This window comes from Fundulus heteroclitus, chromosome 20 (assembly GCF_011125445.2).
Source record: "Fundulus heteroclitus isolate FHET01 chromosome 20, MU-UCD_Fhet_4.1, whole genome shotgun sequence".
NCBI lineage: Eukaryota > Metazoa > Chordata > Actinopteri > Cyprinodontiformes > Fundulidae > Fundulus > Fundulus heteroclitus.
This window is the reverse complement of record NC_046380.1, coordinates 3533769-3548146: the sequence shown is the minus strand read 5'-3', so window position 1 is coordinate 3548146 and position 14378 is coordinate 3533769. Positions and strand designations below refer to the sequence as shown.

At 39.7% G+C, this 14378-nt stretch overlaps 1 protein-coding gene across 1 annotated transcript in view; it reads right to left on the bottom strand.

Moving 5' to 3' along the window:
• Positions 1-14378, bottom strand: part of mtss1 (MTSS I-BAR domain containing 1) — a 60720-nt gene that overhangs the window by 36023 nt on the left and 10319 nt on the right. The window contains exon 2 of the mRNA XM_036151919.1: positions 2052-2113. Within this exon, the coding sequence (XP_036007812.1) occupies positions 2052-2113 (62 nt within the window). The remainder of the gene's footprint in view (positions 1-2051; positions 2114-14378) is intronic.

The window sequence follows — 14378 nt, the reverse complement described above, 5'->3', positions numbered from 1 at the left end:
CTGCTCAAATCAAGGACAGATACACTCATTTTAAGAAAATATTACTTATTTTTAGTTCCGTTTTTGCAGTGTGGAGGCTTAAGGCTGAGCCCGACAACCCTCCAGAGGAAGCTGCTTGTATCCGGGCCTCGGTTCTTCGTAGGAGAACCCATTTCCATAATCCAAGACTATTTTGTCTTTAGACATTTACAAAAAGGCACAGCGTGTAAATGGTTTGGCTTTTTATTAACTACAATTAAGCATTGTTTTTATAAATACGTATCCTGCCAAAATCTAAGAGTTATCACATCAAACATTAAAGCGCTCTCATAACTTAGAATTAGTAGTTTATAAATACATAAGTGTTGGTCCATCACTGGGAGGCGGCATGTTGCATCACTATTTCTGATTACAGCAGCAGAAAGGGGACAAACTTGTCACTCATACGTTTCCTCCTTTCTGTTTCCTATATGAAGACACGCTTTCAGTGGATGAGGAATATAAACAAGCAAAGACGACTGTAGATCATCTATTTGACGTTTTCTGTTGAAATGGAGGACCATCCATGCTCTGCCCAGCAAGAGGGAAGAAAAAGTAACCAAGAAAAATAAATAATAGCCGGGAGAAATCAGAGGCTATATCGGCTCAGCTATTATTACCAGGTGGAGATAATTCATGAGGAGGTTGGACTGAAAACAGAAGCAGAGGTTGCAGCTTTCTGCTGGACATGTAAGTTAATATAACAGTGAAGTTTATTTTTGGTCTTATGTTAGAAAGAGTGTAGAGCAGCAGCTACTCTGTCCTCCTGGTGGAGACGGCTCGTTTGTTCGTCCCTCTCTCTCCTCTATGTGTGGACATGGAGCGGCGGAGGGATATCTCAACCGGCCAGTTCACACTTTCTGTAGAGCAATATATGTTTATCGCCATTTTTTGCTGTATTTACTGCAAAAACAATAAAAGTGACATTTTCAGGCAACTGCATGTCTGACTGAACAGCTGAAGTTAAGCCCCACAAACACTGCTCCTAAAAGTCAAACAATAAAAGGCTTCTTCTGCACACACGTAACATTAAATGGGATTTTTACCAGTAAACTGCATTTAATTACATTTTCCCTATTTGTTGATATTCCTTCAAGCTCTCGTGGGAACAACAGTGGAGAACAACAGCAACAAAGCAGACAAACTGTTAGTTTTGGGTGTTTTCTGGCATCATTAACTGGAATTCATCGTTTTTGTATCTTTTGTATCTTTTAAAACGGTCCTTATGCTGTGTTTTTGATTTTGTTATTGACATTGAAGTGTTTTTGTCTATTTTTACGGTAACCTTGAGTGTCCAGAAAGCTACCTTTTAAATAAAATGTATTATTATTATTTAAAAGAAGGGAAAAGCAGCATAAAAACAGCAGAGGTGTGAACACTTGTTGAGCTTCCTGGTCAGCAGAGATGGTTTTAAGGTCCAACAGCTGCTAGGAGGAACGATCTGTGATAACGTTCCTTTGTGCATCTAGGATGCAGCTTCAATCTGTGCTCATGCATGGAGGGGCGGGGCTTACATGCAGGAACTGACCAATAGGAACGTTTCCAGGTTTATGTCCACTGGCCAATAGAAATGTGTCTTCGCTCCACCCTCCACAGGAAGCCCCGCCTCCAGAGGTGTGGATACAAGAAAGACTGAGAATAATGAATGTGGAGAATTTAAAAGCTATTTGAACAGAATGTAATTCATCTAACTCCGTCTATATATATATATATATATATATATATATATATATATATATATATATATATATATATATATATATATATATATATATATATTTAAAAAAAGCAAGCCATAAAAATTTAGGTTTGACTTTATATAACTTTATATAACTTACACATTGTAAGTTATATAAGTAATACAGAGGAGGTAATGAGGAGGTGCAGGAGATCAACCAGAACCATCTAGTGAACATTTAGGTTGGTTTTCGAACAGCTCTTGGCTCCAGGAGGTTTTATTTCACTTTGGTACCACATAGTTGTTGTTATATATAAGGAGAGACATAATCAGAGATGAAAGCCGTCGACTTTACCTGAGCTGGGACTGAAGTTTGGCTCCTTTGGATACGAAGTCCTCCCAGGTGGGATAACTGGCCTGCAGCAAACAGGGACACAACCAAACATGACGTTAACTCAGAGCTGTCAGGAATCAACACTCATTAATGACCTACAATGTTTCCCAATTTGAGTAGTAATAAGCAGACAAACAGAAAATACACTGATTATTTTATAACTAGGGGGAAGAAAAGTCCAGTTGGAGTAAAAGAACAATAAAGTAAACGAACAGAAGTATATTTCATAACAGGTTTGCTGATTTAGTAAAACTTTATGTTGATTTGTTTTTGTACGGAGGGCAGAAAACCCGTGAAGTCGGCAGGAATGTCTTCAGAAACGTCCCAGAATGCTTCACTCTCATGGCCCTACTTTGCTTCAGACGATTGCTGAGCTGTTTTTTTTTTTTATTTCCACTCAACGACGGAGGCGGTGAAACGGGCAGAAACTGGCCCGGCCACATGTCCAGCTGGGATCCATTGGATCCCGGCTTCCTCTGAGCCCATGTGTGCTGGCGACGGAGCGGACCAGCATGTGCTGCAGCGCTACAGCTGCTTAGGATTGTTTCCACTAACATAAGGAGCTGTGGAGAGGAACAAAATGGGTTTTATTGAGTTTTATCCCCGCTCTCAGAATCCCACATCCCCTCTTTCTCATTCCAACTTTTCCTCACTTCAAACTAGAAAAGAGAAGAAAGGAAAGCGACGCTGAAAAGCCGGCTGGTTGGACTCCAGCTAGAAATAAAGGTTCTAACTTTTATGCACCAGAATCTTAGAACATTCCTCTGGTGTGGATTTGTTTGGTAGAAGCAGCAGTTTGTGTTGGAAAATTGTCAAAATATCTGATTATGCAACCAGAGTTTATGCTGGAGGCGCCGACCCGAAGCAGCAGCTGGTGATGTGCAGAAGAACCGCAGGTCCAAACGGCAGGTTCTGTCTGGGTCTTCCTGAACCCAGATCAGGATAATAGCGATTTAACCCGTTAAATGCGGCGCTATCAGCCTCTTAGAGTCTGAGAGACTTCTCAGAGTCAGCAGGGATTCAATGCTGCAGGAGGCCAAAGCCTATCAGGACCTACCAGGCTGGACTCAGACAGGAAATCATTTAGCATTTCTGAACCGCAGCCCTTTAGAACAAACCTAGGTACCTGCAAACGTCTAGTGGACACATCAGGAAACTCATCGTCTGAGAATGACCGCCTACACGTCTACGAAGAGGAGACCATCAGAGTTTTAACGTTCCACACGGATCTCTGGTTTTCTCTGAGGTTTGTTTTAAATCCACAAATAAAGAAAAACACCGAGCAGGAAAGATAAAAAAATATAAAATACGCTGCAGGTTCCCTTGGTGGACGCTGAGGAACCCAACGTGGAAACGCTGCTGCAGCAACGAAGCTCCCTCAGCGGGCGGGCTGCTCGCCGAGACGTCTACGAACCCAAATAACGCTTTAGGATTTTATTTCATAACCATTCAAAACATAGCAGCATTTGCAGCTTTATTACATACAGACTGATGACGACTGATTGGTCATCATTTCTTTTCTGAAAATGATTGTTCTAACATTTACAGAGTGATGAGAAGCAACAGAGCCTCTTTTGATGAACTGAAATCAGACTAGCGCTGGACGATAATTCAATAACATTATTTATCGATGATAAAACAAAAAAAGTCAATAAACAGTTCAACAGAATAATAGTTTTCCTTCCTTATGTATTCTAGCCATGTAGGTTAATGTTACAGTCATTACATCCTCTCAGCCAATCACAACGCAGACCCAGGAACTAAGCTCCGCCCCCTTCAAAGAGGTCAGAGTTCAGGCGTTCTTTTTTCTTTTTTAAAAACTTGCAATTTTGGTTGAATAAAAGGTTGAGATTGAATTCAGTGTTTGTGTGTTTTTATCTAAAAATAGGTCGCTAGGCAACAGCATAAAATGGTCAGGGCTGCACTTACGAAATGTGCTTGGAATTTGTTGATAATTATCAACATCGATCAATTTGATTTCTATTTTATCGATATGATTTTTCTCTATATCGTCCAGCCCTAAAACCAGCCCCGGTTTTATTTCGGGTTCTTTGGTGCAGACATTAGGCTGCTGGTTCTGTCTGGACCGTTAGCAAACGGCTCCTTGGGCCATTAGAACCACAAGGTGGTGGGTCCATAGACAAATATTTGTGTCCTCTGTTCTGGTTCTAGATTATTATGATCTAAAACTGTCTTTGTTTCTGCTTTTTTACACCTTATTATAATTCCTGCTTCCAGATTTGCTCGATTCCTACTTGTGTTTTTTTCCCCAGTTGAGTAATTTCAATAACCAGCAGTTTTTTCCAGATCATAAATTACTGAAAATTCACCACATAAATGAGTCATGCCATAATTTCTATCTAAAATGTTGCAGTTTTCTGTGTAAAATGAACCAGTCCTGGTGAATCCTCTCCGTGACGTTCCAGGCTGACGGTGAATGTTTGGTTTGATCGACGGAGCAAGCAGCTGTTTTAACTTCGCTCTGTTCGGCTCTTAGAGGCCCGGCTCACCTTTTCTCGCCTCAACATAAAATTCTCCAAAGATTTGTTATTTCTGCCAGGAATGTGACGGCCAGTCGCAGACTAAATATCCCAGCAGCAGCTCCACAGGCAGCGCACCGGGGCCCGCGGAGGCAGCGGCGGCTAAATTAGGAGGCAGCGACCCGTGGAGGTCAGCGTGGTTTTATAGGGTTCCCCAGACAGCTGCCAACCAAACAGCTGCTTCCCATCTATCTGTGTTCTTTAAACCTAAACTGGGCCAGAAACCCGGGATCCAGTTAAACCGTTAGTCAGTTTACACCAGTTCAGGTGATTTTCTGCATATCTGTGCCAGTAATTCCTCATTAAGTAATTTCAGGGTTTAAAACATCTCGTTTTTGATGAATAGACAAAATCTCTGAGATGCTTTGATTGAAATATTTCACAGAACAGCTCCTGATGAGCTTTTTGTTTGATTTTTCTAATGTTTTGAGACTGATAAATGCATCTAACTCATTAATCAGCTATAATATTCCTCATAAAGTGCTTTTCTACCTGCTCCAGGTAAACTACGGTGAAATCCTGCCATCGCTGCCCAGGTAACATCCGCAGGTATACAGCTACTCTAGTCTGCATGTATCATCAGAGCTAATCCGGCCAGCATAATCCTGATTTGCTCCGCTGACCAACAGGAGGAAAGGATAAAGAGATGATGGAGGGATGGGATCTGAGGAAACCAGCGCACCACTGACTGCTTTGTTCAGCCAGACAGAAAACCTGAGGCCGCCTGCAGAAACGCAGTCCTGCTCACAGACAGAAACACGACGGAGTCTGGGAATGAGAACAAGTGTCTGTCATGAATAAAATAAAGTTTTCAAAGCAAAACTTATAATAATAAATAGAAAATCTATTTAGCTAATTGCAACAGCCCGATGTCAGCAGGAGCCACAGGAGTCGCACGTCTTGCATGAACCTGATTTTTAATTAATAAAGCAGATTCATTTACAGCTGCTGGAGATTCACAATCCTGCACAAAATTAATCAGCTGTTAATCAGCTATAGGCATGGACGATATAGAGAAAAGCATATCCATAATATAGAAATCATACTGGTTGATATCAATAATTATCAAAAAACTGACCATTTTATTGCTTAATGGCTTATTTTTACAGAAAAACACTGAATTCCAACTCAACCCTTTATTCAAACAACTTCTTACCAAAATTTCAAGTTTTTAAAACTGAGAAAAGAAAAAGTGATGTTGTGACTCTATGAAGGGGCGGAGCATCCCTGGGTCTGCGTTGTGATTGGTTGGGAGGACGTAATGATGTAATATTAACCTACATGAACGCAACATGAGGGAAAACTGTTATTCTATTGAACTTTTTTATTGATTATTTTTCCCTGTTCCCACACGTCTTATTCATCGATAAATATTGTTACTGATTTATCGTCTGGCTCTAATCAGCCATTTATTTACTCACAGGCCTTTCAGACTTTTACCTTCAGGTCAGCGCTGCAGAGCGCTAATGGCAAAAACAAGCCGACGCCGAGTCACTATAAGCCCATCTCTGCTCTGCGTTATATCTTGTTTGCTACACTGTGACTAAATTTAGATTAAAAAAAATAAAATAACTCAAAGTCCTCGTTTGTAAAGACCAACCTGATGAATAAAGTTGATTCTGATTCTGATGTACAGGTGATCGTCTCCACCTCATGAATCGTCACACCTGACTTACTGGGAGCTAATCTGCTGATCCGACACCATTTTAAAGAAAAGAGCCCCTTAGATGATTTACAGGCATTTATGCTCCTCAGCGCACAAACTGATGCTCATTTACGTCTACATGAGAGAAAAACAGGAATATTCACAACTGACTGAGGTCGTCTCCCTCATTTTGAGTTTAACCTTCTTCATGAGGCCAAATGGGACGATTTCTTTGTACAGATTTAAACAATAAAAGCTCAAACTAAAAAAAATATCGAGTTTGATGCTCGTTGAGTTACTTAAAACTGACTAGGGAATTATAATTCTGTGGATTTAGGATAGTTTTAGTGCTTTGTGGTTTGATACTGTCGACTAAAAACGTTTATTTTTAAACATTCCAAGTAGGGCTGGGCGATAAATCCATTTTAGCGATTCATTTGAATATTTGCAACTCCTACAGATTTAATTTTGGAAAAATAAAATCAAGATTTAGCAGATTTTTTTTGCCAATGTACTCTCCTATGAAACTATACTATATTATTGCCGGAAGGGGTAATATTCTTTTGTAACAGCATGCGATGTTGAATATATGTTTAAGAAAATATATTCAGAAGATGAAACCTTTTTACCCAAAGATGAGGCACTTTAACTTATTCTTTTACGTATTTTTTAAGTTGGTGAGAAGTTACACTATAAAACTGAAGCTTGTGTAATCCAACTAGCAGCAAACAATTCGGTTTATATTCTCATTATTTACTATGGCGGAGCCGCCATCTTGTTTTCTAATCTTGTTTCAGAGCATGAGATGAGATTATTAAAATAAAAGTACACTTTTAAAAATAATTTCAGGAATTTGTTTTTAATCTGATTTGGTAAAAACAAACTAAAAAACTATTGGAGATTTTATTTTAAGTCATATCGCCTTAATCCCAAATCGAGTGTGAAAGACGACGCGTCTGCTTTCACCGCATTCCTGCGACTCTCACCGTCAGACGAACAAACGGATAAAAATACGCTGAGACGGCAGATTCAGGTCTGAGAATCGGTCTCCAGAGCCGAGGACAGAGCTAACGTCCCCACGGCAGCTCCAGGCCGCTGTCAGAGTGGAAACATACAGGCGTCACTAATGCAGCACTAGTGATTCACACCTGGATGTAACTCACCGGCCGTCTGAGCGTAAACGTTTTCCAGAAGAACGTGATTGTGCAAACTGCTCTGAAACCAGTCTGAAAGTGAAACCTGACAGATACCGGGGAAAAACGACAAACACGTACCAGTAATACCAGCATAAACGGACAAAAGTGTGAGCTCTCCTCTAAGATTTAAAGACACAGACGCATAATTGGTGCTTTATTAAAAACGAAGGACCTTTTAGATGCTCCAATCTAAAAGCTCCCAAACATCATTCACTGTTAATGTGTCTGACATTGGTGTAAAACAAAAGTTCAGAGCGGGATAATTCATTGCTACAAAACAATCTGCACTGTCCCTTTAAGAATGTCAGCCATCTGTCACCTGTAACCAGATCTGGATGCTAACAAGTGTTCACATCAGGTGACCATGCAGATACCAAAACCTTTATAAACCACCAGGGGAAAAAGCCAAACAGCAGCCGTTCTGTTTGCTTCTGTAACTTTAAATGAGTTTCAGAAATCCAGGAAAAACTGGCCAGGCTCGTTAGATATGAAATAATAAAAAAAAGAAAAGAAAAGAAATGATGAGTAAAAACATGTGGCATTTAAAGTATGTTAAATCAATTCCAGCCGCAAATGAAAACTAATCGTTTTCTCCTTGAAGTCCAACCCCAGATGCAGAGAGATGTAAAACGAACACAAGTATTTACTAACTGCGTTTTTCAACACAACAAAGCATCAGATTCATAAACAGTCTGATTTTAAATGCTTGCATCAGAACCAATTACAAGTTATTAATTAAATCTAATCAACTTGGTGTTATAGAAACAGAATGAAGCAACTTTGCGGTTAACCAACCACCCAGAGAGGAATTCCTGACTCGGGGTTCGCATGCTATCCTTGTAGCTTCAATGACTTAGCAATAAATAATAATTAGACAGATTAAAAGAGACATTTGGTCCAATCATGAGTCACTGAAGAAACAGGGAGGAGGTGTGGATAATAAAAGGCTTAAGGGTTAGTTTTGCACCATGGCTGAGGAAAATGTTCCTTCATCTCCACGACATAATATTAGTTCTCTGCTTTGACTGCAACGGCGTAGACGCTGCCTTAGCTAACGCTCCAGGATCAAAATGACATGTAAAGTTCTTTAATTTTAAAGTTCTTTTACAGAACCAAGAAGTTTGTTTTAGATATGAAACAAAGGGGACATCACTCAGATAATAATAGGGATGGGTATCATCTAGGAGGAGCCGATTTATTACGATTCTCGATACATAGCTCAGCTTGATTTGTCTCCAATATTGATATTTATTACTTTAAACTTAATCCTCAAGTCATTCAATCAAAACAAAACAGCCAAATATTATATTTATGTTAAATTAATTCAACACTGATACACTATCAGGAAAAAAGGTGCATTTGGTTCAATGTATTTAATGCATCACAGAAACCAAAAATGTGCCCAAACGTCTGATTTTAGGGACGAAGGAGCTTCTAAAATCCTGTCGGCCGTTCTGAAAATTCTGCTTTTATTAATTAACATCTTAACAAGATTTGGCATGTTAAGTATGATTTATGCCCTTCTCAAAAAACCAATGGAGAAGCCTTTATTGTCATTAATTGGACTCTGCGCCAACGACCTAATCTTTAGCTCCCTCCAGATATTCTCCTTTGGTATCCAGAGAGACTCTGGCTGGATCACTCCACAGCAGTCAGGAGAACCCTGCTGGTCAAATTTAAATATTACTTAAAGTCTAAATGTGAATTATCTTCGGCTTCCCTGTAACAGCGAAGCATGAAGTATTACCACCAGTTACCCAGAGCTGCCACAGATATACACAACAATAAAATCACCCCTCATGCCCCACTATGCAGATGCTCTGTCTGCACAGATGAAGATTCACTCACCTCGGAATGACAAATGCTTGAAACTGACCCCATAAAATCAATAATAAGGCTAATAATCATCTGACTAACTGGGGGACCTAATATAACACTGAAATGTCCTTCCCAGATGGTCAGCTGATGCTGAAACACAGAAGAAAATGAGACCAACGTCCAGGCAGAAATAACTTCCACACCCTTAATTTTAACTTCCAAGATCAATCGGATGTAACTAAACCAACCGATGAGGTGGACCTGAGGGTGTGGGGAATATTAATATCTGCAGAACTACTTCACATTAAACAAGACTGATTTCAGCCAGGTTGAGTCATGAAGTTATTTTCAGGATAGTTCTTAGGAACAAAGATGAGGTTTAAAGGTTTTACCAGATAGCTGGAGGGAGAACTTAAGTGGAAAACAAAGCAGAACAAGGATTATCTGCTCCTTTCATCCTGCCTTCCTCTCTTACACAACCAACATGTTTTTCCTTTCATCCCTGCCGACAGCAAATACTTTGGTTTAAACGTCACTGACTGCTGTGTCACTGCAGCGGGAGCAGCTCTGACGCCTGTGGCGATTGGTGTCGGTGTCTTTGAGAAGCACAACGTCCCGTCTTTAGGCTCGCAGCATCCAGAGCAGATCAGCTGATTTCAAAACGAAGATCCTGTGGTTTGAACTGGGAGCAGCCTGGAGTGAGGAGCACTTATGGGCCTCCGTCATCTCCACAACGCTGCGTCTCTGCAGCAGTCAGGTTAACGAGACGTCGGGAAGCGAGTCTGTCTCTGATCGCCGTCCAGCTGATAAAGCTGCTCAGGCAAATTCCTCAACTGGACAAGCAGCGGACCGGCTTTCAGCTCCAATCACCGTCAAACTGCAGATTTCTACTATCTGATAGCGCTGGATGTTTACTGCTTTGGGTCATCAATAAGCCACCAGAACCAGAACCAGATACGGGTTGAAAGTGGGACACTAAGCAGTGATGCTGTTGTTTTTGTTTTTTTAGACATCCACACAGTTTATCACACATCTCCATGTCCTTTCCAAGGAACACAGCATGAATATTGGCATGGCAGCATCGTAATAAAGTGTCTCATAAATAAAAGTGTAAAAGGTTTCAGAACCCAGTGTTGCTACTTTAAGCCAACAATGATGTGATTTTACGTTTAAATGTTCTTTCCTTCTCATTTCTGGGTATTTGTCTTTACCAAACAGCAACAAAGAGTCCCTGTTGATTTGGAGAACAGGAAGTGAGCGGTAGCCACTTCCCATGTGTCTATTCGCTCCCTTTTTTTTTGCATGTTATTTGTTTATCTTTATCCGTTTTTCACCCTCCTTCAAACTGATTTTTCTACTGCCTCTCCGGGCTGAAGCTGTCAGCTTGTTTTTTTAGAATCAAACATCTGGAACAGCTGGCATGAAAAAAGTGCAATCTAAAAAAAAAAAAAACAATCTGCAGTTTTATAAACTCAGGCTTCTTTCTTTGAGCTCCTGAAAGATTTAGTCACGGAAATATTCGCCGTATCTGTGTTCATCCCAGGCGTACAACATAAATCCACACCCTCTATTCACCTGCATTCAGGTGTACAGCCTCTTCACCCACAGCTTTTTCTGCATGTCAACTCATGTCAACATCAAGCACGTCTTTATTTGCATCTTAAGCTGCTGGCAGACTCTTCTAAACCAGACGTCTCAAACTCCAGTCCTCGAGGGCATTTAGCTGAATCTCTACTTTAATACACCTAATTAGGGACGTAAACAAACAATCGACTTGTGATTAATTAGCACCCGTTTCTGGCCAAATGACTGCAATGTCTGCAGAGTGAACAAGCCAACGTGGCAGGTTTGCAATTCGAACAGAAAAGAAAAACTTTCAGTTCGTACAGCTGACCTGTAGGGGGCAGCAGCATGCTCTAAACGCATTCAGCAGAAGAAGAGAAACTGGTCGCAGTAATTTCCGCAACGTGGCGTTACATTCCTGGTGTTATGTGGGCGGCAGACGGCAAATATGTTTCTGAGGAGGAGTCCAGGTGAGAATGCAAAGTCAAACGTTGTTATTTTAACGACACATGGAACAGAAGCAGTAATGTAGAGTAACGCCATGAGAGCAGCCGATATATAAATGCCACGTCACTGGATCGCGTATCGCTCAGTACAGCCGCATATGGAGGAAAAAAACGGATTAAAATATGACCATTTTCTTATATTCCTAATGTTAAAACATTTATTATCCATATGCGTAAAAAAACTGTGGTATCTGGGCGAATAATTCAACAAATTACGGTTTTGTTATGAACGTTTTTTAATGTCTCCAGATTATTTTTCTCTGCTCCGTGGTTTGCATTACAACCCACATTCCCCAGTTTTCTAACTACAGAACAATATTTAAACCTTAGTGTCACATCCAGACCTTTTAAATTATCAATTATATACCTGTAAGGGCGCATATAGGACAACATTCAATGAAGAAAAGGAAAGTGCCGAATCTGGTTTTGTGCATAAAGTCTGTGAGGTTGTGATAAATCTGCAGTTACATGAGAAACATTGTTGCATTAAAACTGGTAGACTTTGAGAGAGGAAGTCCAGAATCTCAGATATAAATATAAATTTAGCAGAATACACACATATACATAAGTGTCCACTCTAGTAGGGAAATAAATCCATGCTTTTCTTTAAAGATTATCTGTTGAATGATGCAAACGTCTGCAGGCTTTCCAGCTCTAAGCATCTCTAAAGTTTTATTACTGTGATAATAAATTATCACCGGAGCCTTTAAAAAGGCCATCCTGGGTGTTTGTGTATCTGTACCGTTCTTCAAAAGCTCGAAATAGACCCACTATGCTGCAGTTTCCACTGTAGCATCATTCAGTGAGAATTGCATGAAATTAAAACTCTTTGATTCTCAATCAGAACCAGATGCAGATCAGGGATATTGAAGCCACAAAGTAATGAAAGGGCTGTGAAAGTCAGGCCTGTGTAGCTTTGTTAAAGTTTGACCTTAGTAACTACCTAAAAATAACTTGTTACAGTAAACCACTGTTTAGTTATAAAATGTTATAAGTTCACATTTATGGTAAAACTCCTCAATTTCCTTCACAATCAATGTCCTTTAAAAAAATAAATAAGAATAAGTCATACAATTTAGATGATTTGATTGTACTGGGAGTGTTTGTCACCAAACTAATTTTATTCACAAAAAAAGAAAAATAGTAGCTGGTAGAAATGTTTTGTCCACCAAGGCAGGTTTATTTCTAAAGCACCTTTCGGTAATAGGACGATTCAAAGTGCTGCAAAAATCCAGCCACTGTGGTCGGTTTTTTATTCCCAACCTCCAGTTTACGTCGGGTTGACTTGCACTTTAGGAGAAACAATCATGGCGGAGACGTGACAGAACGAGAAGCGGTCCAAACAAACTCCAGCGTGAGGTTTTTTTACACGGTTTAGTGATGACAAGGAGGCAAAATGCTCTTTATACTGTCCTGGTTGGAAATATAAACACAAGCTCCTTAAGTCACCACCTGAATAGCACCATTCAACCAGGCTGCATGGCGGAGCAGCGTCGACTTCTCAACCAGAACATGCCGACGTGCTCGGGAGGCGAAGATATGATGGCAGAAAAGCAGAAGACGCTACGTAAAGGAATTGCAACACGAAAGAAAAACACTTGATGCCAAAAGCACAGTTGATGTGAAGGATTTTAAGTGTTTCACATATTTTATGCATCTTAATTGTTTCTATTCAGTAACCTCACAGGTTGCTGTTTTGTTATATATCTATTAGAAATCAGGGCTGAACGATTTTGGAAAATAATCTAATTGTGATTATTTTTCTTAATATTGTGATTTAATGCAATTTTTTTCCCAGTTTAATTTATCATGTGTTTTAAAATATATGCAAACAACAAATCAATTTGTTTCCTCGCTGTGCAGATTAGTTGCTAAAACACCCACAGCATCTAAACTCTGAGCAGAAATGATTGCGTTCTGCCTACGATATATTTCAACCAAAATTGCAATTTTGACTTTCCTCCGCATTAACCACAAGCAACAAAAATGGCCTCTAAATAAAATTTAATTTAATTGGACATCAATCCTTGTTGAACATAAAGTGCAATGTCCAACCAACAAGCAAGTCTATGTATTAAACTGATAGACCAGAACTTAATGCTATGTATGATTATATAAACTCTAAAACAAGTAATAAAATTAGATTATCTCACTGCTGCAACTGTCTTCCCTTCCATGTGGAGGCAAACCCACTTTAAACATTTTACCAACACCTAATGGACGTGGCTAATTCCCTAATTGTTACATAGCCAAAAATTGCAGACCTCTGCGATTTGGAAATTGCGTTATTTTAAATCACGATTATATTGAAAATCTGATTTATTGTTCAGCCCTATTATAAATATGTCAAAGCTTAACAATGTATGAGAAAACCATAGATTTTTGTTTATTCAGCCAGTATTTATTACAGGGGGCACAATAAAATGTTAAAATATAATAATATGCCTCTTTTTAAATTCAGCATATTACAAATAAAAACATACCCCGTTGTTTTGGAAAGACCCTCGTGATACAAGAGAAACGTCCAGTTTCTAAGAAAACGTCTGCTTATCAATTAATCATTAGTCAGTTGCTTAGGTCGATCAACTTTAGATGAACTGATTAATCGATAACCTGCATCTCTGCAGCCGACTATAATATCAGCTGATTATAGCAGAGAGCTTGGCTGCACGCTAGTGAGGCAGTTTAAGGAATTGAGTTTGGAGCCACTAATCTAAAGCGTTTTAACACCGAACAAAGAAAGAACCGATGAGGATCCCAGTAAAATGATTTAACTGACTCTGAAGGACAAAGGGGCCATGCTTTCTGGCCGTAACTAAACGCGCCTGGATGACCAGCAAACGGCTGCGTCTGAGAGATGTTGCCGTGCAGATTTGAAACCGTTACATAAGAGATTAGAGCAATATAATCCCTTATAGCAGTGTTTTATAAAACCATACCCAGGGAAGGCAAAGAGGGAAACCTGCACACGAGTGGTGAGGATGAGATCCTGGAGAAAAACACAACATAAATGTTGAGTT